This window comes from Takifugu rubripes, chromosome 1 (assembly GCF_901000725.2).
Source record: "Takifugu rubripes chromosome 1, fTakRub1.2, whole genome shotgun sequence".
Taxonomy (NCBI): domain Eukaryota; kingdom Metazoa; phylum Chordata; class Actinopteri; order Tetraodontiformes; family Tetraodontidae; genus Takifugu; species Takifugu rubripes.
Genome location: NC_042285.1, coordinates 12,640,701 through 12,668,670, shown reverse-complemented (window position 1 = coordinate 12,668,670; position 27,970 = coordinate 12,640,701). Strand labels below are relative to the sequence as shown.

General features: G+C 42.9%; 3 protein-coding genes across 10 annotated transcripts; 1 reads left to right on the top strand and 2 right to left on the bottom strand.

The window, feature by feature from the left end:
• The first annotated feature begins 176 nt into the window (after positions 1–176).
• On the top strand, positions 177–13,074 carry atxn2l (ataxin 2-like). Of its 5 annotated transcripts, none has more exons than XM_011602965.2 (24): positions 177–366; positions 772–878; positions 1,810–1,849; positions 2,275–2,331; positions 2,835–2,906; positions 3,042–3,201; positions 3,851–3,972; positions 4,143–4,234; positions 5,243–5,491; positions 6,816–7,252; positions 7,354–7,437; positions 7,523–7,636; positions 7,740–7,820; positions 8,426–8,487; positions 8,656–8,996; positions 9,088–9,157; positions 9,240–9,374; positions 10,302–10,365; positions 10,466–10,647; positions 11,372–11,513; positions 11,615–11,724; positions 11,851–12,030; positions 12,121–12,292; positions 12,373–13,074. In XM_011602965.2, the coding sequence occupies exons 2-24, from the start codon at positions 826–828 to the stop codon at positions 12,420–12,422; spliced, it is 3,069 nt and encodes a 1,022-aa protein (XP_011601267.1). In that variant the 5' UTR covers positions 177–366; positions 772–825; the 3' UTR covers positions 12,423–13,074. The 5 variants fall into 5 exon arrangements, with proteins under 5 accessions (XP_011601267.1, XP_011601262.1, XP_011601273.1 ...); XM_011602960.2 differs by having other exon boundaries at positions 740–878; XM_011602971.2 differs by lacking the exons at positions 177–366; positions 772–878 and adding an exon at positions 948–1,231.
• Positions 13,075–13,287: 213 nt separating this feature from the next.
• LOC101076629 (protein ADP-ribosylarginine hydrolase-like) lies at positions 13,288–27,488 on the bottom strand. Of its 3 annotated transcripts, XM_029838168.1 has the most exons (9): positions 27,012–27,488; positions 20,289–20,360; positions 19,672–19,786; positions 18,811–18,919; positions 18,407–18,505; positions 18,229–18,334; positions 16,161–16,427; positions 15,802–16,016; positions 13,288–13,630 (listed from the first exon to the last, which is right to left on the bottom strand). In XM_029838168.1, the coding sequence occupies exons 2-9, from the start codon at positions 20,294–20,296 to the stop codon at positions 13,482–13,484; spliced, it is 1,068 nt and encodes a 355-aa protein (XP_029694028.1). In that variant the 5' UTR covers positions 20,297–20,360; positions 27,012–27,488; the 3' UTR covers positions 13,288–13,481. The 3 variants fall into 3 exon arrangements, with proteins under 3 accessions (XP_029694028.1, XP_029694024.1, XP_011601247.1); XM_029838164.1 differs by lacking the exons at positions 20,289–20,360; positions 27,012–27,488 and adding an exon at positions 26,571–26,659 and having other exon boundaries at positions 19,672–19,825; XM_011602945.2 differs by lacking the exon at positions 27,012–27,488 and having other exon boundaries at positions 20,289–20,439.
• LOC101073656 (protein ADP-ribosylarginine hydrolase-like) lies at positions 23,586–27,078 on the bottom strand. 2 transcript variants are annotated; one of them, XM_011621408.2, is made up of 8 exons: positions 26,940–27,078; positions 26,417–26,531; positions 26,158–26,266; positions 25,762–25,860; positions 25,580–25,685; positions 25,174–25,440; positions 24,815–25,029; positions 23,586–24,133 (listed from the first exon to the last, which is right to left on the bottom strand). In XM_011621408.2, the coding sequence occupies exons 1-8, from the start codon at positions 26,945–26,947 to the stop codon at positions 23,985–23,987; spliced, it is 1,068 nt and encodes a 355-aa protein (XP_011619710.2). In that variant the 5' UTR covers positions 26,948–27,078; the 3' UTR covers positions 23,586–23,984. The 2 variants fall into 2 exon arrangements, with proteins under 2 accessions (XP_011619710.2, XP_029694055.1); XM_029838195.1 differs by lacking the exon at positions 26,940–27,078 and adding an exon at positions 26,626–26,767.
• Positions 27,489–27,970: the final 482 nt, after the last annotated feature.

Here is a 27,970-nt window from a genome sequence, read left to right as displayed (position 1 = left end):
GGACCAACAAACCACTCGTGTTTTCTTTACTGACTGCCACGTGTACACACCAAATCGTTTGTGATTTGATAAGTCCAAATTATTCCGATATCAATGGACAGGCCTGCATGGTCTCACATACACGCGCTCACTTGTGGGTCAAACGTGCACGCGCATGTCAACGCCCCCTCCCCCTTTGAGCCGGTTACCAGTCAGCCGCGCGCGGATTGAGTCAAGTGAACCTACCGAAAGGTGGTGTTGACTACCCGTAGCAGGTTTTCAGTAAGAAACCTGGAAAATCTAATTTTTTAGGCAACTGACAGTAACTGTAAGATCTTAAATTCTATCGGAAAGGTCAGCTGTGCCGGAGTAAAGGCGACTCGACGGGTGAGAGGATATTAAATCCCGGAGGGAAAGCCCACGAAGTGAGCTTAAGGATAAAAGCTAATGCTAACTGAGCTAGTCTTTGCTAAACAATTACACGGAAACTCGTGTCACTTTATTATTCATTTTATTTGACAGAATAATCGTGGCTACCAAGTAGGTGGAACATATTTACGACATATGTTATATATCATAAATAGAGTTAGTTGTTTTGCCTTTATCATAGGCCACAAGCGGTAGCCAGATTAGCAACAGTCGCCGGTTATTGAGGTTACGCCGGCTCTGCATTATTGCTGTAGATAGTTCCCTCTCAAAACAGCCTCGCTACGAAGACTATCAGTCCTTATAATTTAACTTCCACTTAATATTGTCTAAGCCTTGTGCTTCGCAATGCTGAAACAACAACAGCAACCCGGCTCAGGCGGGAGAAAAACATCCAACGGAACCTCGGGCCCCGGTGCTATGTCTTCCCCAGTTAGCGGCGTCAGCAGTGGCAACAGGACACCGGCCGGGAGGTATGTTTATAGCCTGCTTTCTATTAGGACAGTCCGAGGATTGTCGTGGGTCTCGAGGCCTACCGGTTAAAGCGCTGACGCTCAGTGGGCGTGCCTGAGAAAATTGTGCTTCCGTCCCAGCCAATCAGATGGCTTTATGTTAGATTGGCGGTCTCAGGAGGCCAATCAAAAATTTCGAAGTCAAGCGCTAGCACAGGAGGCAGGTCTAAGTTTGGTGGAAGAGTCGAGTATCAAATTAGCATACAAGCAATACAAAGTTCATCTGGCCTGTCAGGACCACCGAAGGGACGCTAATGTGGAGCAAACGTTAAGTTTATCGAAAATGCGTCATTGGATTCGTCTCCTGTAAAAATGTGAGAATGAAGCAATCGGAGATGCCTCGTGGCCAACGCAAGGTCATCACGTATCTTTAGATCTCGGAGATGAGCGTGTGTTTACGAACACTTGTGTGGGTCTTTGTTTTGTAACCGTGGACGGGGCTACCCTTGATACCGCCGTAGCTGCATACGGCCAAATAGATGCTTTTGCCTGATGGAGGTTTTTTTGGTTTTTACCCCAAGATAAAATAATGATGACAGAGGTGTTGCTTTCCTTCCTTTACAAGAGGCAACGAAATAATTGATTTTTTTTTAACGTTTTTAGTGAGGTGTACCAACATGCTTCTATTTAAAGTGGCTTTTAACAAAATAATATGAAACTAAACAGTGGAGCTCTGTCTCTCTAAACACAAAGAGCAATGGCAATTTGTGTTAAATATAAATACAAGTAGATATTGTGATTATTAATATGTATAATGCACTTTTTAGTGCTATAAAGATTTTGGTTGTTGACCAGATTAACATTAAATTGTGTATGTATAATGTGGAATGTTTGAATCATTTTAAACCAGCCACATTGAAGACAAATATGTTAACTTTGATGATTTTCACAGGAATCGATCCTCTGCAAAGCCGTCATTCCAGTCATCTCCGGTGAGTTTTTCTGAGCAGCCTGTGGTTTTTAAATCTTGAGCGCATTGCTGTCAAGAAATACTATAATTTATAATGTAACTATACTTCAATCACAAGTACAGTAATGTCGTTGAAACCTTGAAAATATACCCACACTGATATTGAATAACCTTGACCAATTTTTAAAGTCACGCAATTGACTTTTTCTGAAATATGTAACAAAAGTGACTGCACTATGAAATGTACTCTTCATTATTAAAGGGAAGTTTTCCCTTGCCACTGTTGCTTGTTTGGGGTCAGGCCCTGGGATTCTGTAAAGCGCCTAGAAACAACTTTGATTGTAACAGACGCTATATAAATAAAGATTGATTGATTGATTGATTGATTGCTACAATGGGATGAGCACCAGATAATGACAATAATGACAACATTTACTCATTTTGCAGGTGTTTGAGGGCGTGTACAACAATGCTAGAATGCTCCATTTCCTTACAGCTGTTGTGGTAAGTTAATCAGTGTTTTATTGGTAGACCTTTCACACCAAAATGCAGTTCACTAATGGACTAAAAAATAACTGTTGTGAATTGTATAGACTAGTAGATGGTAGAGATAACATGTATCACAATTACTTTAATATTGACTTATGTATTAATCACTGTTTCTTTTTTAGAAACACTCAGACGGCTATTGTTTTTAATGTTTAACTGCAACAACATCCATTATGTGTCACAGCACCTTCCCCATATTACTACTAAGTATACAGGATCAATTATAAGGAAACCTCAAAATGTGTTTAGATATTCGGTCACTGTTTGATTTTACATGGAGTTGAAAAATATTCCCACCATGTCAGAATTATTACATTTTTTCCTTCTGGTAGGATTAGTTGCATCATGAAAGAAAGTCACAGAGACCATTTATATTTTATTAGTCCCCAGGCATTAATCTCAATTATAAACGTGTACTTAATTAAGTTAATACACAAATGTGTATTTGTTTCTTATAGGGTTCCACCTGTGACATCAGGGTAAAGAATGGCAACCTTTTTGAAGGCATATTTAAGACTCTCAGTTCTCGGGTAAGACGTTTTACTATTATGACCACTGGTGAACTTCTGTCAAGGAAAACAGTTTTAGTGGCTTAAGTCTTTTAATTTTTTTGCTATCTCAACCGTTCCTGCATTTGTTTTGTCAATGTTTTAATGATCATTTAGTGTGAGTTGGCTGTGGATGCTGTACACAAACGCAATGAGGAGGACAGCTCATTGTCTACTCCACCACGGAGGGAAGACATCACGGACACCATGATTTTCAGCCCTTCAGACCTGGTGATGATGATCTGCAGAGATGTTGACCTCAACTTTGCCACTAGAGGTACAAACACATACCTGTACATAATGGGGGTTGGGCGATACAGAAAAAAACTCGTAAAAGATCTTCACATGCTGTTTGTACACCTAGAATGTAAAACAAATATCCAAGTAGTATATTGAAAGCTTTGTATGGACAGAAAAGTGTTTGGGGGGAAAAAGCCATTTAAGGGCTCATCGCAAAATGTCTCTACATTTTTATTTTTTGTGACAAGAGGTTGTCTGTGTCGCGGTTTAAAGTACTGCACTTGAAACAGTGCAAAAGAACTAGCAACAGAACAAAGTGTACACACCACAGCATTTAAATAACCTGTTAGTGACATAGACACAGCAAAAGTTGTAATGAAGACTTTGTTGGGGAGAGATGTTTCTGCTGTAGGAATTAAGCAACTTATTGAAGTAGCTTCACTATTTTATGCCACTGGCATGTCTTAAATTGCATTTAAAAACAAATAAAAGAGTTCTCTTAACACCACTGAATGGATCATGAAGATCGCCAAAGATTTCCTGACTGATGTTGGACAAATAATGTTGGAATTGTTATCAGCCTATTATCAGAAGTAACGCATTAAAATTGAGGCTGGAAGAAAAGACGGTGCCAAAAGTTTGCCAGAAACGTTCTCAATGTTGTTGTTTTTCCCTCTGTCCCACAGACTCCTTTACAGACACCTCTATTGGCTCCAATCGTGTCAATGGAGAACACAAGGAGAAGATTTTGCAGAGATGGGAAGGAGGAGACAGCAATGGGGAAAATTATGATCTGGACAATGATACAGTGAGTTTGCTGAACACACGTCAGTGCACATGGGGTATGATGTGAATGCTTTTTTATTTTTTTTAAAATAGATTTTCACTTAAACTCAGGATTTTTACATTTTGGTGTTTCGAAAGTAAATGCTTTAAACTTTTGTTAAGCCTCTAAATGACTTTTTCTTGTCTTTTCAGTCCAATGGCTGGGATGCCAATGAGATGTTTCGTTACAATGAGGTGAAATATGGGGTGACATCAACGTATGATTCTAGTCTTTCCATGTACACGTAAGTTTTCAAAGAATGATTGCTCACCGTTAATATATTGATTAATTGCCGCAGTTGAATTTTGATCGATATTAACATATTTTGGGCAGCCAATATATTTTAAACCCCCAGACAATAACATGTTTTGCTGTGAACATTGTTAACTATGTTTCCAGACTTGAAGAAATATTCTGTTTCTCTTGACTTCTCACTATTTTTTCTTCACTAGAGGGCGCTATTAACTCACTACTTTTCTATTTTCGTCTAGTGTCGTTGTTTGCTTGCATATTTTAGTCGCAAATACTGGATCAGTATAACACAGATAGGATTTTCTAATGTTCTTAAATAGCCCAAACTCTTAGTTTGATCAGAACTAATTGGTAGAAGTGTATTGGTGATGAACACTGCAAAATAGATGTATTAAAATCATACATAGGAAGTTTCCGTCTGAGGTGATTGCAATGTTGCCCTTGTATTTAAAATGATAGTGGCTGTAATAGCTTGTTACATATATGATTATTGGGCATTAATGTGACTTAGTGGTGCAGTACTACATCTTCAGAGATATCATAAATGATATATTATATATATATATATATTTTAGTGGGATAAGGAGAGGTCCGATATAATTTGGACCAAAGCGTTTACATACACATCTGTTATCCATTCATGGTGGGTTTAAGGCAATGGAAATTACCAAGTGATTTCATGAGTAGATTTTTCTGCAAGCGCTTCAATCCAAGGTGGCTGGATTTATATTTTGTTACCCTAACCCAAACAAGATGATAGTTATACAGTTGACTTAGATTAAGGCTCCTAGCTGCTTACCAAACTTATGGTGTATATATAGTATACTGATATCAAATTGTCCTTGCCAGAGCTGGTATTTACTCTTCCTGTAGCAGGTTTTTATGTAGTTTTTGAATTTTGATTAATCACATCACAATTACATTAAGTATTTTGTGGTTCATCAAATGTTTGAAGCTTTTTTTCCCTTATTTGTCTCTTTGTACCGCCCCTATGATATAGTGTCCCACTGGAGAAGGGCAACTCTGAGGTCTTTCGACAAAGGGAGGCCCGCGCTGCTCGTCTAGCCAGTGAGATTGAGTCAAGTCCCCAGTACCGTCATCGGGTCAATCTGGAAAATGATGAAGGCAAAAGCGAGGAAGACAAGTACAGTGCTGTTGTCCGGGACAGCGGTGATCGTGAAAAAGGCCGTGAGAGCCCCCGTGACAGAGATCGCGAAAGAGGTCGAGACAGCCCAGGTGCCAGCAACAGGTGAGAGGCAGCGTCCATTAGATATTTACATGGAAGAAAGCTTTGGCTTCTTTGAAAATCATAGTTTAATAGTAAAACCACTGATATTGAAAATCCACATTAATGAGAATATTTACATGGATAAAAAATATGAAAGATTACATTTTTATTTAAAAAAAACAACCCAAAGACGGTGTGTTTCCGGAAAAGCAAGGCACTTCATTCACTAGTCTGTCCATGTTCCACCTCTCACCGAGATTACCCAAAGAATATGATCATGAAAACAAGCAGTGAGTTTTCCCTGAATGGTGGCTGGGCTAAGCATTAGAAATTTGGTAAGGGGCTCTGGCATTTCAGAGGCGCTTAGGCTAGATGTGCTGAAGCTCCATATTGAGGGGTATCAAATCAGTGTAGTTCAAGCAGGATGGTAACTGATAAATATAATGGTCAGGAAGACTGGTGGATGTCTGGCTGTTAGGAGACTCTTAAGCAGACACAGGACACTGGAGGGATTACATGTCCCTTCTAGCTCTGGAACACCTCAGTGTTTGCCCAAAGGAGTTGAAGTAGGAAGCTGAAGAGCCACTTGTCTGAAATTGCTGCCCCATAACCCAGATAAGTAGAAGAAAATAACATATTTAGGTACATAAAAGGTGATTTAAAAACAAAACTAATGAATTGACTGAATTACAGAGAGCAAAAATAGCATTTTCTCATGTAAAAACAATTGAAAATCTTGATTAAAATCTCAATGTCCGGTGTTACCATGAATATCCAGTACATTTCTTTTTAATGTTGAGCCCCTTTAAATCAACAGAGGCAGCTTGTTTATCTCAACCACACTACTTCAAGGCCATTACTACACTTGTCCCTTCTGCACTTGTGTTGTTATTGCCTAACAAAAAATAAAATGTGTGTTTACAACACAGCTCCTTTCCCTTTTTCCCTTCTTTGTTTTTCACATTTGTGGGTTGATGGAATGCATCATATACAGCAAAAAAACTTCTTTTACAATCATAGACAAAGATATGTGCAAATGCACAGGTTGGGGGAGAGTGCTTGAGCCATGAGCCTCATTGGCATTCATGAGCCTACATCCTTCTTCAGGCAAAGGGGCTTTAGAAAATGTTTAATTTGTTGTTTATATGAAAATGTTCTCGAATCTGAATAGCTTCATGAATGATTGTATAGTGCACGTCCACTGCATGAAACCCTGCTGCTGCACTTTAATAGCCTGTCATTGTATCCGAATCTTGTTTGTTTCTTTACGGTAGCAGATTTGTGTATTTTAGTGAGTTTTGTATAATATTACATGAGTCTGATGATTTATCTTGTTATTTCGAAGGGAGGGTAAATACATTCCATTACCCCAGCGTCAGAGGGAGATGAACCGTGAGCGAGCAGAGAGGGGTTCTGGTGGGCCCCAACCTCACAATCGTCTAAGTGGAGGCTATCGTTCCACGCCTCCATCGCCCAGACCCCCAATTCCCTCTGCCTCTGGGCCCCAGCCTGGTGTTTCCCCCGCAGACAGAAACAGCCCTCTGTCAGGCAGGGGTGGGGCCTACATTCCCCATCACCCTCAAGGAAGCCCAAGCCCAAGTCCAGGCTCTGGCCCTGCAAGCCCATATACACCTGCCTCTCCAGGAGCACAGGCATCTACCCCGACTTCTGCTACCGCTGCACCATCCCCATCCAGCCCACCTAGTTCACATGGACATTCAGTCCCTCATTCGCATTCACTTCCACACTCATTGTCTGAAGCTGCCAGAACTGTTAATGGAGGTATGTTTGGAAAATTACATTATGATGCTTGAACAAAGCATTCTGCAAAATTTGAATTTACGTCAAAGACGGTGTGGTGGTTTTTTGCATATTCTTTTCAGTGTCTGCCAGAACATCCCCAAAAGCCCAAAGACCTTCACAATCAAGAACAGTCCGTGCTACAAATTCGCTTGCTCAGTCTACAGGTACCTTCCGCCACCTCATATCAAAGCCATCTTTGCATTAATCGTGGGAGCTGTCTCACTTCTTTTCTCTGTCTCATCCTCTCAGCGACTCGCTCCCCTAAATCAGCCTCTTCCCAGGACACACCATATTTAGATACATCATCTGTGTCCCTGCCAACTCAAAAGACATCTGGCCCTGCCCCGCTGTTCCCAGTTGATGGTATTCACTAACATCTCCCCTCTTGTTAAATCGTGACACTTTATAACATCTATTAGACATTATAAGTGGTGGAATTTATTTCTTTTTACTTTTGTCTTTCTAGTGAATGAGATCCTTTGTGCAGCTGCAAAAGAACGCTCGGCAGAGAGCCCCAGCAGCACAGAGGATGGCAAAAACAGCAAAGGTGGGTGGCAACAGCTGAAACTAAAGTCTAGTTAACACTTCCCCGTCTGCGTAGCTCACAGGGTTTGTGTAGGCACTGCCACACCTTCCAAAAATTGCAACAACTGTCGTCGGTTTGCCAAACTACACAATCTGTTTGTTGCTGTTCTGACTTTACTTTGAATTGACAATTTTCCCCTCGAGGTTTCGTTATTATGTCAGAACATCTGCACTTTATCAGTTACAACCAATGTAGTTGCAATAACTAAATTGTTGTGTATCATAACAACAAAAGTAAATGATTAAACTACCCCTCTCTTTCCAACTTTTTGCAACTGTCTGCGGCATCATCAGGAATGAGACTTGCTAATATAGGCCAGCAATAGGTCCCACATTTTATCAAATCCAAAGATCCATTCTGTGCGAACCTTAACTTCTCTGTCGACATACAATATGTTTGTGTGACACTTGGGAAAAAAAAGTGAGCCTCGAGGTGTTTGATCCTGACAATAAAAGAGAAAATGTTGCACTGGCTTCTGTTTCTTTGTGGACTTGTGGAAACCATTGAACACTCTGCTATTCACTCATTTGCTTTCATTAATTCTTGTGTCCACCTCTCTCCATCAGTTCCTTCAGTTCAGCAAAGGTTTCATCTTGAGGAGCTGCGGAAATTTGGAAAGGAGTTTAGGGTAAGAATCAAGGGGTCTAATTAGCATGAAATTAGAGCATTTTATCAATCTGAATTATTTTATTAGATCACAACCTGAAAATCATTTGTTCAAGGTGATTTTTGGTGAGATCAATAATGTTTTAAATATAAACACCCCCCCTTTAAAAAAAAAATCCTGTTTTTCCAGCTTCAACCAAGCGCAGGCAGCTCGAGTTCTCCCAGTTCTCCAGCCACAGCCACCCCACCTTCCAACACTGAGGTTCCACAGGCCAGTGCAGGCAAACCATCACCATCAGAAGCTCAACCTGCTTCAGAGACCAGACCTCAGCCTCCTGCGACTAGTCCCTCCCTGCCCCAAATTCAGCCATCCCCGTCCCCCGTGGACGACCCCAACAAAGACACTGCCGCGACACCTACAGCTGCCATATCAACACCCGTTTCAGACAGACATTCTCCAGCTGCTCCACAGCCAGCAAGAACCCCAGGAAGCGAGGACGTCAGATCTGAAACAACAGAGGGTGTAGCAGAGTGAGTTTGAAACATAATAGCAATATTAGAAAGTGGTTATTATCCCAAACCTGTGCCATTAGTAAACACTGTTTTCTGTTTTTACACCTAGCCAAGTGAAGAAATCTACCTTAAACCCGAATGCTAAAGAGTTTAACCCTATCAAACCTCAAATGCCTATGGTAAGACTGTATCTTCATCCTACCTCCCAAAATGTCCTTCAAATATTGAATCTTACTCATAATTTTCCTGATTTTTCTATAGCCTAAACCCAACACTGCGCCCACCCCACCTCGACCTACACCCCCAAGCCCTGTGGTTCTTCAGCACCCCGGGGGGCAGGGGCCTCTCTACAATGCTCCCTATCTGTCCTATGTGTCACAGATTCATTCTGTCCAGGTACATGCACCAAAAAACTTTCGATGCGTTTTCACTGCGGGAGTTCCTGGTAAATACTGGATGCAGGAACTCTTTAGGAACTGTTCCTCTCACCTGGCTCTCTCAATGGTTGTGTCTCTACTTTACTCATGTACTTTACTCATGTATACACTTTAATCGGAGCTAAACTCAACACTGCATGTGTGCATGCGCCACAAGCCCCAAGCCAAGAAAGATCGTTGATGCCAAGAAAGCCAGTCGCAAAAGAAGGCAATGAGTGATAGCGTACACATTATCTGCACACTAACACATACGTTACATACAAGATGCTCAAAGCTGTACGACACTCCATCTTCTTGATGTTCAAAATGCTGGTCTGGCACCTGATGCCAGTTATTGACGTAGGTCGACTGAAAAAGGGGTCGTATTGCTGAAAAGACAGAATGACGTGTGTTGTTATGATATTTATCAAATTCAAAACAAGTCAGTCGATTGTTGCATTCCCACTTTGTGTGTTCTTGTTCATGATGGTGGATGCTATGAAGAGAAGTGGTGTCTGCTAGTCTCATGCTCCTCTTCTGCTGGGTCCTGTATCTGGGTCCCTCTCGGTTTAGCCAATTGGCACCCATCAAGCCCCACCCAGGAATGTTTCAGGGTCAATCTACGTCCTGGAGCAGGGACTTCTGTAAATGTTCCTGAAAATGGTTGTTGGGGGACATTCCTGCAGTGGAGACACACCCATGGCCCCAGAACTGTAAAATACCCCCAAAGTTCCCGCAGTGGAAATGCATCTGATGTTAAGTGTTGAACTAATCAGACCGCTGTTCCTCTCCAAACAGTGAGTGCAAAAAGCTGAAGTTAAAAAGTGGAAATCATTGATCACTGAACAAGATGAAGACCAATTCATTTTCTATCAACTGTCTGATTTTTGTTTCACAATCTCTTCAGCCCCCACCGATGTATCAGTACACTATGTCAACAATAAACCAGGGGAAGTACCCGAGGACCAAAGGTAAATGCATCGTCAATCTCTTTACTGTTGAGTCTTTTGTTGAAACTGGATTTACTGAAAACATTTTGTTTTGTCTTGTCAATTATTTTCATCTGCTTAGGCTCAGTAGTAGCTCAACGCTCTGATCATGGAACTGCAGCTCCCCCAATGTTGCAAGCTGCAGCATCAGCTGCTGGTGCTCCTCTTGTAGCATCACCATATGCTCAGTCCTACCTTCAATACAACCCACAGCAGTATGGCCAGCAGCAGGTCCTCCAGGCCATGACACCCTACCCTGGACAGGTTGGAGCCTTATACAGAAATAACTATTAAAATGGACATTTTTAATGGTCACTTAAGCTTTCAATTGTATGAGAATACAATTAATTCTAACCAAATAGAATGGAAAGGTTTTTTGGTCTAATTTTTACAACAATTATCAGCACCTTTGAGATCAATAATTTAAAAGGGTAGAGTGCAAATTAGAGCAGATGTGTGTAATGTTGAGATTTGGACAGAGTGATTTGCTGTTTCTTACATTAGCGAGCAGAATTCCCAAGCATTGACCTGCTTTAGTGGGGAGGTGAATGGAGAAGCCAAAGCCGTGTGTGCAGCAGAGCATTGAGCTGTGGAGGATTCAGCCAAACAGAATTTCACTGTGAGCCAGAGCAGGCTGCCTCATCCCAGGAATGATGGGGAGAATAAAGATGACTTAAATGGTCCTTGGGCTGCAGAATGTTAAACCACTTAAAGCTTTTTTGGAACTTAAAACAAAATGAAGGAAGTTCCAGCAGTCAATAATTCCAGTGGTGAGCCAGGACTGACTGACTGGCAGCGATGAGTGGGGGGAGAGAAAGGGACCCAGGCTTTAACTAAGCCCAGGGAGGGAGTGTGATAGAGATTTAACAATGCTGTTGTGTGTGAGGGGAGATTATCAATCGTAGCAGACAGGATCAGAATTGACAAAGCTAACGGAGGGAGTGATACATATTTGGTTTTATTGGCTCTTCTCCTCTCCCCCTTCTAGCCAATGTACCCCATGCTGCAGGGTGGAGCCAGAATGATAGGCCAAGGCGGGGGCCCTCATCCACAAGCCCTGGGACCTCCAGGCGGTGCTCAGTTCCCTGCACAAGGGGATGCTCCTCAGGGACCCCAGCAGGGAATCTACGGTACAGTGGAGTTTAATCTTCAGTCGGATATCTGTAAAATTATATTAAATGGCAAAATCCGATATTAATGTTTTGAATTCTTTAAAAAAAATCTCCTGTAGCTCCACAGTCCTTCTCCCACCACTCAGGGGCAGTTCATCAGCCCCAGCCTTCCAGTACCCCGACAGGAAATCAGCCACCTCCCCAACATGCAGCTCCCAGCCCTGGACAGGTGAGCGGTGGTCCTGTGGGACGAGGTCCCGATGATAAACAGGGAAAACTGTTTTTGTAACTTTCAGCAACTTTTCACTGGGACAGACTTGCCCTAACATTTTAACCCTGTGCCTTTTCTTTTCAGAATGCCCAGTCAGGCCCACAGCCGCAGTCTTTGTACCACTCAGGACCCCTGTCAGCACCCACCCCACCCAACATGCCACCAGGCCACACGTCTCCACAAGGCTCTTACCCCATTCAGGGCTACAGCATCCATGGCCACCAGGGAATCCCACCAACATATCCCTTGGGTCAGCTAGCACAGGTACGGAAGCACAATGTTGCGTCTGTTCCCGTTTGACATTTAACAAAAATGAGTGCCAGTTATCAATCGAGCGCTTTTCTTCTTGACTAGGCCCATGTAGCTGGAGCCATGCCAGGTCCCCATCACTCAGGCGGCCACGGTCAGCCTCAGATAGTAATGTTGCAGGCACCACCTCAGCAGGGTCCAGGCTCAGTGCCCCAGCACCCCCAACATGGGCCCCAGCAAGGGGCACACCAACACTTTTACATAGGACATCCACAAGGTATAAAACATACTCTGGCATTACGGTGACTATACCAGATGTAGTGGGATGTTCTTATATTAAATCTTGACTTTCCACAGCCATGCAGGTGCAAACCCACCCTGCATCCTTCCATCCACCTGGAAACTAAATTGCAACTACTCCCTTCACTCTTACTTCCAAACTGCGCCCAGGATTGAGTCCCAGCATTCCCACTGCCTGCTGGTTGTGAGGCCAGATTTCCAATACTAAAAACAACTGTCAGGAATATGCAGAGAAGACACCAAGTCTCACAGCACCTTATGCTTTGGCTGTAATTTGTTATTGCTACAGACCTCAGTGTCAACCTCAGACCAGAAGGACCTTTGTAATCCTAATGATGAAGGTGGCAGATGGCAGCTGCACTGAGTGACCCCTGCTGACATCATATTATTCTCTCTAACTTTGGCCCTTTGCACACACACACGGGGCCCCTTGCTGGGTGGAGCAGTCAGAGAGGAACAGACAGGGAAGAAAAACAGACTTTATTTCCCCTGTTTTTAGCTGTGCTGGGGTTTGGAAATATCTTGACACAAATGGGAAACAGACTGTTGCTGGAATACATGATTATGGCATGAAATGAGTGATTTGAAAAGGAGGAAAAGTTTTTAGCAATTTTTAAAAAAAAAGAAAAGAAAACTCAATCCTGTAGGTAAAACTACCCCCTTGCCCCACCTCCCTTCTGTAAGAAAACTAATAAAAAGGACAAGATAAAAAAAAAAAAATAATGTTCAAAAAAAATAAAGTTTTCAACTCAACTACAACATTTTGTTTGCTTAATTTATTGTTTCTTGTGCTTTACTGTGTACAGCATTGAAGTGTTTTTCCTCCTAATGATGCAGGAATTAATTCTTTCAGATAATAATAGCACAGTTAATTTAAGGATTGCCGACCATGTTAGGTAAAACTTTCAAATTTCCACTATCCCAGCTTTATTAGCTAGGATTTATTATCCCTAAGCGGTTAAGTCGAAAGGAAACTTAAAAGTTTTCACTAGGGGGACCTTTCTAAACACTAATTAGAGTGCTAATGTGAGTACGTGATGTGAAAGGGTTCTCTGGGTTGGTGGGACAGTTTTTCCTACACACTAGAAGCTACAACTACCTCTAAATAAGGATCTTTCTAGATTTCTCCCAGAATGGCCAGTCTGTTGATGTAACTGGCAGCTCTCTCAGTGCGACAGAGCGTACAGTTGTTCTGCACTCTTCTCCAATCGATTCCGGTACTCCAGCTTGGAATAGTTGCCTTCAGGGACCCCTTGGAAGCCATAGAGGAGACCCCATAAGCAGCAAGCAATTACAGCTGTACTGTCACTGTCCCCTAAACAGAAGGTGGAGATGAAGCCAACATTAGGAATACAAAGAGGTGTGACTGCTCAGCCTTAAACCTGTGTCCTTGATCATGTCAGATATCAGATGGCGCTTTTATATCTGCTAAAGAATTTAATAAAGAACTGCATAAAGTAGAAAGTCTCCATTAAAATGTTTGCCACTACTGATGGCCATTAGAAGCATTTTTAGTGTAATCTCACAGGAGGCGACCTGTAGAAGAGCAGCACTGGCTCTTCAGACCTCAGTTGCCTGTTTTGAACCTTTGATCCTTTCTTTGTTTTTGTCTTCTCACCCTCACTGGAAATGAGAATGCTAGCATTTATTATTTTGCTTAAATATTAATGAATGACTGACGGGTTCATATCCTTCATTCGTTTCTCTGGGTCACGTCATTTACGCGTTTCTCGCTGAATACGGTGGAGGAGTTGATATAAATGTACACTGCTCAAAACAATTAGAGGAACACTTTAGTATAACAACCTATCAGTCAAACTTCTGGGATATTGATCTCGTCAGTTAAGTAGCAGAGGGGGTTGTTAGTCAGTTTCTGCTGCTTTGTTGTTAATGAAATCAACACCAGGAGCATCAGAGGGGCAACAATGAGACGCCCCCAAAACAGGAATGGCTTTCCAGGTTGCCTTTTTTTTCCCTCCTCATCTCTTTTGGCTGATCTTTTACTGAGTGACTTTCTACTGCTGTAGTTATTCATTTGGCTTGGATCAACATCTCTGTTGATAGCATGGTGCGGTACCTGGACGCTACAGAGGTTGCACAATTAGTCCAACTCCTCCAGGATGGCGCATCAATACCTGCCGTTGCAAGAAGGTTTGCTGTGTCTCCCAGCACAGTCTCAAGAGCATGGAGGAGATTTCAGGAGACAGGTAGTTACTCCAGGAGAGCTGGACAGGGCCCTAGAAGGTCCTCAGACCCTCAGCAGGATCAGTATCTGCTCCTTTGAGCAAGGAGGAACAGGATGAGCACTGCCAGAGCCCTACAGAGTGACCTCCAGCAGGCCACTGGTGTGAATGTTTCTGACCAAACGATCAGAAACAGGCTCCATGAGGGCGGCCTGAGGGCCTGACATCCTGTAGTGGGCCTGTGCTCACTGCCCGGCACCGTAGAGCTCGACTGGCATTTGCCATAGTCCACCAGAATTGGCAAATATGCAACTGGCGCCCTGTGCTCTTCACCGATGAGAGCAGGTTCAACCTGAGCACATGAGACAGACGTGAAAGGTTCTGGAGATGCTGTGGAGAACGTTATGCTGCCTGCAACATCATTCACCATGACCGGTTTGGTGGTGGGTCAGTGATGCTGGTGCAGTGGGACCTGGGTTCCTCCTGGTCCACGACAATGGCCGACCTCATGTGGCTGGAGTATGCAGGCAGGTCCTGGAGGATAAAGGAATTGATACCATTGACTGGCCCCCACGTTCACCTGACCTAAACCCAACAGAACACCTCTGGGACATTATGTTTAGGTCCATCCGGCGCCACCAGGTTGATCCTCAGACTGTCCAGGAGCTCAGTGATGCCCTGGTCCAGATCTGGGAGGAGATCCCCCAGGACACCATTCGTCATCTCATTAGGAGCCCCGACGTTGTCAGGCATGCGTACAAGCAGGTGGGGGCCACACAAACTACTGAGAATCATTTTGAGTTGCTACAATGACATTTTGGCAAAATGGACCCGTCTACTGCATCATTCTTTCACTTTCATTTTTGGGGTGTCTTTGATTTCCCCCCTCTATAGGGTGATCATTTTCATTTCTATCAAATTATGTGGCATCATTTTGTTACTAATACATCACCTACTTTTTAATCAGGAAAAATATTCAAATTTTTAGATCTGATGTGTTTTCGAAGTGTTCCTCTAATTTTTTTGAGCAGTGTATATTCCTTAATACATGCTGTTCACTTTCCATCACTGATTTTAAAAAAGCCACTTGGAACTGGGACATGGATGCTCTCATTTTACGTGTGATATGATCTGAAAGGAAGTTAGTTGAGTCAGCAACTACAAGATGCTAAAAACATGTTATATGTTGTGAGACATGGATTAAACAACCTACAAACCCTTTAAATGTCTAAGAGGAACCACTTCATTATTGTACTTGGTCATTTCAACATTGGCTACATTATTCCTTAATTTACCCTCTTACCTCCATGAAAGGCTGCTCTGCACATCAACTCCTCCCAGTCTGAGCCTGCCCCCAACAGGGCATCCAAAGCGATCATGGGGGCATCATGGCCACTGCGTCCAGCCCAACCTGACAGACTAAAGGTCTTGAAGACCTGATCTCTCTCAGCTGGACCATAATTCGCAGGCCAAATCACTGGCCCTCTCCCATTAGAAATCCCTCTTAGATTGAGGTACCTGTGGACATAAAGAACAAGAAGGCCACATCCTCTTACCAGAACAAATGTGACACCTGATACCATTTTTTCAAGTCAACTGACATTATGGATTAACCCAGAGAATAAAATGTTATTTAATTTAAATGGACAGAGCCACTCTTACCACTGCCACTTATCACCAAAGTAGCCCCAGTCTCTCTCCGTCTCAGCCACAGCGAAGCCTCGACCTTGAACAAAGTTCTGAGCCACCGGGAGGGCCTCCTTGATCAGGCCCAAGCCCCATGTGGTCACTGGCCGCCTCTGGACAGCGTATGCAGTAAAAAGAGCTGATGCCACTGCACCCAGGAAACCAGTGGGGTGAGGATGGGTCATTCTGCCAGTCTCCACGGCAACCGCCACCAATGACAACAACTGGTCTGGTTTTGGATATCTTTAAAAATGATTTGTTTTGGGAAATCTTTTTTTTTTTATACATCAAATCTTTGCAATTAAGTTGTGGACATTAGGTAATTGTACATTGAACCCTGAACAACAAAGACAAAGTGATACAAACACTCCACAGCCACTTTATAAGATATCTTTACTTGTTAGTAAAAGGTTGGAATCCTTGTAACTTAAAAAAACCCTGAATTCTTCATGGCATACTTTCACCAATGTGTTGGAAACAGTCCTCAGATATTTTGCTCCATACTGACATGGTAGCTTCACACAGTTGCTGCAGATTTGTTGGCTGCACATCTAAGAAGAAAATGTGTTCCACCATATCCCAAAGGTGCTCTATAGCAGTGGTCCTCAACCCCTGGACCACAGACATTCGGGACCGGATCACGAAGAAAGAGTGAATCACATTATTTGCATGTATCATCTTAGTTTGAACCATAGAGTCTCTCCGTTACGTCCATCTATGAGTCACGCTTGACCTAAGTCAAGACTCTTTTCTTGGTCACGTATTGTGTTACTGCTTTGTTCCAAAAACAAATGTCTTTGGAAAGTGTCCTTACAAAGGGAGGAGACAAAAAAAGAGCCTACGACATCCAATAAAGACAATAGCAAGGCTCCTGTCTAAAATATGGATTTATCATGACAGGTGATTCCTACGCATCTGCATAATATGCAGCCAACGGCTCTCCAAGGATCACCTGTCCTTGCTTTCAAAAGAGTTTGAGCACTATTTCCAACCACAGAAGGTCCGCGATCCGTGACACATTTGTCAACAAACCAGGTGAATCCAGCACGTCCGCAAGATGATCGACCGCTGCACAGCAGGCACAGATGATGTCACTTGGGTTATGTTATGTGGAAACTGCTAATAAAGTTCCATATGAGTATACAGTGGATTCATGTTTATTGTTGTATTTAGATAATACAACCGTTTTTATGCCAGTTGTATCATTTTGTCTTCCTGTATTCATCCGCCACACCTTAAAGGCCAAACTGTGTAAATACTGTCTGACATTCAGCTGTTCTGTGGCGCCAAAGACTTTGGTGACCACTGCTCTATTGGGTTAGGATGTGTGGTTGTGGACTACAGTGAACTCCTTGTCCTGTTCCAGAAACCAGATTGAGATCTGAGCCTTGTAACAGGGCGCATTATCTTGCTGTAGTAGCCATCAGCAGACGAGTAGACTGGTCATAAAGGTAAAGCAACAGTGCTCCGGTGGGCTACAGTGTATAGATGGTGCTCATTTGGTTCCAAGGGGCCCAAAGTGTGCCAAGAAAATTACTCCCCCCAACACACACACACACACACACACCCCATTACTCCACCAGCAGCCAGAAAGGTTCATACAAGGCAGAATGGATCCATGTTTTCATCTTGTTTACACCAAGACTTGCTTGACCAGACAATGTTTTTCCAGTCTTCTATTGCTCTAGTTGTGAGTCTGTGTAAATTGTAGCCTCACTTTCCTGTTCTTAGCTAACAGGTGAGGCCCATGGTGTTGGCTTCTGCTGCTGTAGCCCATTTTCTTCATGGTTGGAAGCATTGTGTGTTCAGAGATGTTATTCTGCCCTCCTTGGGTGGTTATTAGAGTTACCTTTGCCTTTCCATCATCTGGACCCAGTTTGTCCATTCTCCTTTGACTCTCATCAACAAGGACTACATGCCAACATGAATTGAGTTGCCGCCATGTGATTGGCTGACTAGCTTTGTATTACAACAAGCAATTGAACAGGTCTACCTAATAAAGTGGCCGGTGAGTGTATTTTTAACATTAATGCTGATCTCCTACCTAAGACCAATGCACATGGACCTCATTGCTGCTCCACAACCAGTCCCCTGATCATTATAGGGCACTCTGAATCCTCCTTCCTCTCCAGGCTTAAGCTGAGAGACCCCTAAAAAAATTCAAAGCCATTTTTGCTACAACTGCTCTAAATAAATGGTGACAGGAACGTTAATTTTCTCACCCCAAATACTCGAAGGCCCCGGAGCTCTTCCGTCCATGTCTTTCATTCCCTCAACATATCGAGCAGCAACTTCATGCAGGAGCTCCTCCCCAGTCTTCCCTAGAAGGGAGAAGTTCTGTCTAAATGCCAAACATCATGTCACATATCTGTTAACAGCTCTTGCTGTTCAAATCTCAATAAAGGTCAAGTAGCAATTCTGCCATCATCCCCCCTCATTCAGAGCAAAGGAGAAGATTTAAATCAAGGCTTAATTTGGTTTACCCTGGGTGTCTGTTGGGGGGGGGGGGGGGGGGGGGGGGCGCTCTGATGAGCAAATCAATCCAATAATGTTCCTTGCTTGAAATGAAATGAGCAAAGAACCAAATGGGAGAGATTGAATGGGTCTTCTTTCATTTTGACCTCACCTGTTGCAAGGCCTTCAGCCGTTGCCAAATGCAGCACTGTGTCGTCACTTACAGGCCAGTCAGGAAGTTCGACCCTGATGTTCTTCAAGCCACCAAGCTCCTTAACCTCCTAAGAGACAAGTCATAATTGTCATGATGTGAAGAGCTTTCCTCTAAAGCCCATATTCACAAATTGTGTGGAAAGAAATAAAGCTAACGCTTGCAAATTTTCGTGCAATTCGAACGGAAATGTTAACTGAAGCCGCAAAAATGTACTCACATTCAATGAGCTTAGCCACTTCAGCTATTGCCTCATTAGTTGGTCCCAGGTGCAAAAAAACCATTGGAAATCTTGTACAAACAAGTAATTAAAGTTATGGATTTAAAAAAACCTAGGCGCTATCATCACTGCAATTCTTTTAAAAATTCAGACTTTTAAACTAGGACAGTTTAAAGATTTAAATTTGCAGATTTAAATTTGATTTATAAAATACAACATGATTTGGCTCCAGATCCTCTTGCAGAGTTCATCATCCAAAGAAACTCCTCTGAGTGGCTCACTCGAGGCTCCGTAAGAGGTGACTGTTACATTCCTCTGTGCAGGAGCACTTTCAGTAAGTCGGCTTGGTCAGTGAGGAGTGCTAGTGAGTAGAACTCAGCACCAGAGGAGGTTAAAGTGCTCACATCATTCAAGGCCTTCACCAAAAAATTGAATATGTGGCTTATCAACACTTATATCTGCCAACACTGATAGACAGGCCTGTTGCAATGTTTGGATATTGTATTGTTCTCTCTTAATAGTATAGTAAATGTTTGAATATGTGTTTTGTACTATATTGTTATTATTTGTTAGCTGTATTTATCTACTGATCCTTTACTAACCTGATGGATAGCAGGTCCAGACTCATTGTACTCCCACAGTTTGTTTCTGTATCCAAGAGCATCGCCAGCCCCACTGAGCACCATAGCCGCCTTATAATGCTCCAGAGTAGCAGGTCTGCACAGATAAGTCAGGACTCTCTCTGTAAACTCATACCAATTTAAAGCATCATCCTGAGCCAAACTCAAACTGGGTAATCTAAGAGAAATCCTCAATGAAGTCTCTTCAAATGTCACTTTAAGGAAAAGTGATCATAATCTTACGACACTGGTTGCCATCTCCATACTTTACTGTCCTGAGATTCCTCTTCAGAAAGTTTTACAAACATTTACACCCAACATCACATGGTGACTGGGATTATCCACGAGCCTTTAACAATGCAAATTACCACCACCGACAGCATTCAGTAAACCAGTACGGTGGCCCAAGAGATCATAATCTTCAGAATTCAGCAATAATATTCAGTAATGGCTGCTTGCTGTTCTGCACAATGTTTAAAAAATTAACAAGTTATTAAAACAAGCCTTTGAGCAGAGCTGAAATCAAACCCTCCCAGCATTGAACGAAATCAGGCCGTTTTGCTCAAGCAAACGCATTCTGTGATGCGGCTCAGTCTCACCCGTCCATTGTCGCCGAGGTGGGACACTCACAGACGCAGATTCCGGGACAGCGAAGACAAACGTGCACAAACCAACTGATCCGCGAAATATTTTTTTTAGGCAGTATCAGCTCAGAAAGAGCAAACAACACGCAGCTTTTCCTCTGAGGTGGGCTACAGGAACCGCAACACCCAAAGCAGAGGCGCTAAATAAAGACGGAGAGTCAAATTAATTTTAGAAGTCACGACGGAGACGCCTCCAAATGTCACCAGCGAAAGAAGGCTTGTGCTTGGCGGGCAAAACTTCGCCATTGACAACCGGAGGGTGACCAGATTTGAGTTTCTGAAGGGGATCGGGACAACCTACACGACACAGAGAAGGTAACTCCCGTCCAATGTGAACACCTTTGGGTGTCTAGCAGGATTAAATCCCAGAGGATTTGGAAATGTCACATGGACACATTTTTAGGTCTCAAAAAAAGGACATGTCCGGGACAAGGAGGGCAAAACCTAACTTAACAGACTATGACTGTGATTAGCAGTTTTTAAAAGCATTAGTTATGCCAAATTTTATTTGCTTAATGTTGTTGGTGTATATATTTAAAAAAAAAAAAAAATCTCTTCCTCGCCCTCCTGGGCGGTGCCTCCTTCCTTCAGACTCGGGTCCTCTACCAGAGGCCTGGGAATCTGAGGGTTCTGTGCAGGATCTTAGCTGTTCCTAGGACTGCGCTCTTCTGGACAGAGATCTCTGATGTGGTTCCTGGTATCTGTTGGAGCCATCTACTCAGCTTGGGTGTTAGTGCCCCTAGTGTCCCGATCACCACTGGGACCACTGTTGCCTTCATGCCCCACATTCTCTCCATCTCCTCCTTCAGCCCATGGTACTTCTCCAGCTTCTTTTGTTCCTTCTTCCTGATGTTGCTATCACTCGGGATTGCTACATCTATCACCACCACTGGTTTCTGTTGTTTATCCACCACCACTATGTCAGGCTGGTTGGCCACCACCATCTTGTCAGTCTGGATCTGGAAGTCACACAGGATCTTGGCCTGCTTGTTCTCCAGCACTTTCGGGGGTGTCTCCCACCTGGACACTGGACCCTGACCTTCAGTCCATACTCAGTGCAGATGTTCTTGTAGACTATGCCAGCCACCTGATTTTGCTGCTCCATGTATGCCTTGCCTGCTAGCATCTTGTGCCCTGCTGTGATATGCTGCACTGTCTCCCCACAGAGGCGTCTCCCCACAGCCTACATACATACATACATACATACATACATACATACATAGTCACCAAACACAAGAGCAGAGAATCATTTAATTCAGGTAAATAAAATAATTGAATTTTCAGTGGCAAAATAAAAAGGGCAGAAATTCAAGCACATATGACAAGACGTAATTAATCTTATTTAACTATTATCAAATGCTGGCAGCCTGTGAACCTTTTTCAGTTGCCAGATTTTCATGTTGGTCTCCTGAGAAAGTGTAAAAGATATAATCAGGCTTATATTCATGCCTTTAATTAAAAAAAGTAGAGGACAGTGAGAGACTCTTTGCTGCTTCTCAACTACGTAAATGGCATCCGTTAAATCACAGGGAAAAAAAACAAACTTCTCTCACTCCAACAAAACCTCTTACAGTCCATATGTGTCTAGCAGTTGTATCCTCTGTGTGGCACTATACAATTCTCCATTACCAGAATTAATGATTATGGACTATTATTATCTCAATCTTTTGAAAAATAAATGCTGGCCCATCTTAAATACATCAGAATATATAATATTCAGATTGTGCTGGCGGGCGTTATGTTTATTGTGCAGTCTGACAGCAGCCGGCAGGAAAGATCTGCGATACCTCTCCTTCACACAGCGAGGGTGGAGCAGTCGCTCACTGAAGGAGCTGCCCAGTGCTGCCAGGGTGTCCTGTAGGGGGTGGGACGTGTTGTTCAACATGGATGACAGCTTAGCCATCATCCTCCCGTTTCCCACCACCTCCACCGAGTCCAGGGGACATCCCAGGACAGAGCTGGCCCTCGTTACCAGTCTGTCCATCCTCTTCCTGTCCCTGATGCTACTGGACCAGCAGACAATCCCATAGAAGATGGCTGATCCCACCACAGAGGCATAGAAAGTCCTCAGGAGTGGTCCCTGCACCCCAAAAGACCTCAGCCTCCTGAGCAGGAACAGTCTGCTACTGCCCTTCTTGACAATTTACTCATGGATGGCCATTGCCTATCGATCACCAGCATCTTAACAGACAGGGTACTTTTGAAAAAAAAAATCATCTATAAGCATAGGTGCTTCTCAGGGATGTTTTCTTCCTTGTTTTTTCATGCACCAATGACCACAAATCACAAAGTATCCAGATGCCCTTTGCCACCAATTCTGTTTGTAACTTCCATGGAAAGGATTTTGAACTGCAGCCTAGATATTGAGGGGCTCCATATTAGTGGCCTCAGAAAAGGGTGGACAGCACTCTCTGGGGTGGGTATAAGATCCTGTCTCAAGAGGAGAAGTTTAAGTATGTTGGGGTCTTGTTCACATGTGAGGGAACAATGGAGCAAGAAATCCATGAATGGATCAGTGCAGGGTCACCAGCATTGCGGACTTTGCTTCGGACATGGTAGAAGGACCTGAGCCAAAAAAATAAAGCTCTTGATTGTTCAGTTGTTCTAGGGTCCAACCCTCACCTGTGGTCATGAATTGTGGGCAGTGGCCAAAAGAACAGCCAGGGCCAAAATGTTTACTCTGTAGGATGTCTGAGCTCTCCCTTAAAGATAAGAAAGGTAGTCATCAGATGCACAGTCCACCTCATGTGTCTCTTCTTGATGTGGAGGGTTAGGGTCCTCCTCAATGCCTCGCTGGAATACATTAATACAAAAGGAATGGAGTGAAAAGGAGGAATTTCTTTTTAGCAATTTGAAAAAAAAAGAATACTCCATCCTGTAGGTTAAAAATAACACCCCCATGCCCTGGCTGCCCCCTGTAGAAAGGTGAATAAAAATGGCAAAGCAAAAAAAAGATTTCTAAAAGAAATGATTTTCAACTCAATTACAAAGTTTTGTTTGCATAATTTATTTTTTCTTGTGCTTGCTCTGTCTACAGCATGAATTATTCTTGCTAAAGACATGGGAATTTATTTTTTACAGCACAGTTAATTTAAGGATTGCCAAATATGTTAAGAAAAACTTTCAAATTGCAATTATCCCAGGAAAGTGTGCTCTCTTTGCTTTATTAGCTAGGATTTATTATGCCTAAGCGGTTTAGTCGAAAGGAAACTAAAAAAAAATTAAAGTTTTCAACTCAGCTACAACATTTTGTTTGCTTAATTTATTGTACTTGTGCTTTACTGTGTACAGCATTGACGTGTTTTTCCTCCTAATGATGCGGGAATTAATTCTTTCAGATAATAATAGCACAGTTAATTTAAGGATTGCCGACCATGTTAGGTAAAACTTTCAAATTTCCACTATCCCAGCTTTATTAGCTAGGATTTATTATCCCTAAGCGGTTTAGTCAAAAGGAAACTTAAAAGTTTTCACTAGGGGGACCTTTCTAAACACTAATTAGAGTGCTAATGTGAGTACGTGATGTGAAAGGGTTCTCTGGGTTGGTGGGACAGTTTTTCCTACATACTAGAAGCTACAACTACCTCTAAATAAGGATCTTTCTAGATTTCTCCCAGAATGGCCAGTCTGTTGATGTAACTGGCAGCTCTCTCAGTGCGACAGAGCGTACAGTTGTTCTGCACTCTTCTCCAATCGATTCCGGTACTCCAGCTTGGAATAGTTGCCTTCAGGGACCCCTTGGAAGCCATAGAGGAGACCCCATAAGCAGCAAGCAATTACAGCTGTACTGTCACTGTCCCCTAAACAGAAGGTGGAGATGAAGCCAACATTAGGAATACAAAGAGGTGTGACTGCTCAGCCTTAAACCTGTGTCCTTGATCATGTCAGATATCAGATGGCGCTTTTATATCTGCTAAAGAATTTAATAAAGAACTGCATAAAGTAGAAAGTCTCCATTAAAATGTTTGCCACTACTGATGGCCATTAGAAGCATTTTTAGTGTAATCTCACAGGAGGCGACCTGTAGAAGAGCAGCACTGGCTCTTCAGACCTCAGTTGCCTGTTTTGAACCTTTGATCCTTTCTTTGTTTTGGTCTTCTCACCCTCACTGGAAATGAGAATGCTAGCATTTATTATTTTGCTTAAATATTAATGAATGACTGACGGGTTCATATCCTTCATTAGTTTCTCTGGGTCACGTTGTCATTTACGCATTTCTTACTGAATACGGTGGAGGAGTTGATATGATAAATGTATATTCAGTTCACTTTCCATCACTGATTTTAAAAAAAGCCACTTGGAACTGGGACATGGATGCTCTCATTTTACGTGTGATATGATCTGAAAGGAAGTTAGTTGAGTCAGCAACTACAAGATGCTAAAAACATGTTATATGTTGTGAGACATGGATTAAACAACCTACAAACCCTTTAAACGCTCAAGAGGAACCACTTCATTATTTTACTTGGTCATTTCATTACCTCCATGAAAGGCTGCTCTGCACATCATCTCCTCCCAGTCTGAGCCTGCCCCCAACAGGGCATCCAAAGCGATCATGGGGGCATCATGGCCACAGCACCCAGCCCAACCTGACAGACTAAAGGTCTCGTAGACCTGATCTCTCTCAGCTGGACCATAATTTGCAGGCCAAATCACTGGCCCTCTTCCATTAGAAATCCCTCTTAGATTGAGGTACCTGTGGACATAAAGAACAAGAAGGCCACATCCTCTTACCAGAACAAATGTGACACCTGATACCATTTTTTCAAGTCAACTGACATTATGGATTAACCCAGAGAATAAAATGTTATTTAATTTAAATGGACAGAGCCACTCTTACCACTGCCACTTATTACCAAAGTAGCCCCAGTCTCTCTCCGTCTCAGCCACAGCGAAGCCTTGACCTTGAACAAAGTTCTGAGCCACCGGGAGGGCCTCCTTGATCAGGCCCAAGCCCCATGTGGTCACTGGCCGCCTCTGGACAGCGTATGCAGTAAAAAGAGCTGATGCCACTGCACCCAGGAAACCAGTGGGGTGAGGATGGGTCATTCTGCCAGTCTCCACGGCAACCGCCACCAATGACAACAACTGGTCAGGTTTTGGATATCTTTGGAATTTGATGGGAAATTACATTCAAATTACAGCATCAAATTTTTTAAATTAGTTTTTGGACATTAATAACCAAACTGAACCCTGAAAAGCAAAACAGATTGTTTATATTTTTGAGTTTTATGCTGATCTCCTACCTAAGACCAATGCACATGGACCTCATTGCTGCTCCACAACCACCTCCACGAACATTGTAAGGCACTCTGTATCCTCCTTCCTCTCCAGGCTTAAGCTGAGAGACACCTAAAAAAAAAAATTCAAAGCCATATTATCTACAACTGCTCTAAATAAATGGTGACAGGAACGTTAATTTTCTCACCCCAAATAGTTGAGTTCCCCGGAGCTCTTCCGTCCATGTCTTTCATTCCCTCAATATATCGAGCAGCAACTTCATGCAGGAGCTCCTCCCCAGTCTTCCCTAGAAGGGAGAAGTTCTGTCTAAATGCCAAACATCATGTCACATATCTGTTAACAGCTCTTGCTGTTCAAATCTCAATAAAGGTCAAGTAGCAATTCTGCCATCATCCCCCCTCATTCAGAGCAAAGGAGAAGATTTAAATCAAGGCTTAATTTGGTTTACCCTGGGTGTCTGTTGCGGGGGGGGGGGGGGTGCTCTGATGAGCAAATCAGTCCAATAATGTTCCTTGCTTGAAATGAAATGAGCAAAGAACCAAATGGGAGAGATTGAATGGGTCCTCTTTCATTTTGACCTCACCTGTTGCAAGGCCTTCAGCCGTCGCCAAATGCAGCACTGTGTCGTCACTTACAGGCCAGTCAGGAAGTTCGACCCTGATGTTCTTCAAGCCACCAAGCTCCTTAACCTCCTAAGAGACAAGTCATAATTGTCATGATGTTTAGAGCTTCACACTGTGAGTTGAAACAGCTATAATTACAGGATGAACATGTCAAATATTAGGACCAACTGAGCATTTATTTTCTATAGCTATATATTTATCTACTGATCCTTTACTAACCTGATGGATAGCAGGTCCAGACATATTGAACTCCCACAGTTCGTTTCTGTATCCAAGAGCATCGCCAGCCCCACTGAGCACCATAGCCGCCTTATAATGCTCCAGAGTAGCAGGTCTGCACAGATAAGTCAGGACTCTCTCTGTAAACTCATACCAATTTAAAGCATCATCCTGAGCCAAACTCACGACACTGGTTGCCATCTACATACTTCATTGTCCTGAGATTCCTCTTCAGAAAGTTTCACAAACATTTACACCCAACATCACATGGTGACTGGGATTATCCACAAGCCTTTAACAACGCAAATTACCACCACCGACAGCATTCAGTAAACCAGTACGGTGGCCCAAGATATCATAATCTTCAGTATTCAGCAATAATATTAAGTAATGGCTGCTTACTGTTCTGCACAATGTTTAAAAAATTAGCAATTTATTAAATCAAACCCTCCCAGCATTGAACGAAATCAGGCCGCAATGTTTCGCTCAAGCAAACGCATTCTGTGACGCGGCTCAGTCTCACCCGTCCATTGTCGCCGAGGTGGGACACTCACAGACGCAGATTCCGGGACAGCGAAGACAAACGTGCACAAACCAACTGATCCGCGAAATATTAGGTTGTTTTTTTTAAACGCAATATCAGCCAGTATGAGTTAAGAAAGAGCAAACAACACGCAGCCTTCCCTCTGAGTGGGGCTACAGAAATCAAAGCAGTGGCGCTATAAAGACGGAAGTTTGCTTTTAAAAGTTTACGATCGGGAAGCCTCCAAAAAGGTCAACGTTCACACCAAGGCAGTTGTTGTCGCCTTTTTAAACTCAATGAGAAGTGACGCACTTCAGTTTTTTTGTCGCCAGCAAATGAAAGGTTAACCATTTACTGACAAAAGCAAAACCGAAACCAAAAATGGTTGTATTGCCGGAGACTGTGATTATGGAGTTTTCAGTTAGTCCAGAGACTGACTTACTCCGGTTCTTGTTTTTTTAACGTGACACCAGCGAAAATAGTTTCAAACTAGTTCCAAACAACGAGCAACAACTTTGAGCTGGGCTAAACAGAGGCCAGAGCTAAGATCTAATGACGTGGTGAGTCATGTGAGTGTAACAGGGCCTTTGTGTTATAAAGCGTTATAAAGCGTTTAATTACACAAAATATGGTCTGTTGCATGCTCAGCTGTCAGAAATACAGAATTCTTTAGTGATGGGTTTGGGAACCCCGTCCTTCATTTCTTCTTCTGTGGTGCCCCTATAAAAGTGATGGCAATCCCTCCGCCTCTCCCCTTTTGCACATCACTGTCGTGGGAGAGGTGGATGTCTCATTTTCCATCATGTCAGTTCAGATTAGTTACGTTTGGTTCTGTGTTCATCCATTTATGTATTCTAATTGATTGTTTAATGTGTTTGTTTATTCATGTTAGAAATACAATAGAAACGTACCAGAACTTAAACATGATGTTTAGACAGTGTTGACCGCTAGCTTACTCGCCATGACGAGTCTCGCTAATGTACGTCTTCCCGCCTTGTCTGTGTTTAGGAACTGAAGCGGGCTGCTAACTG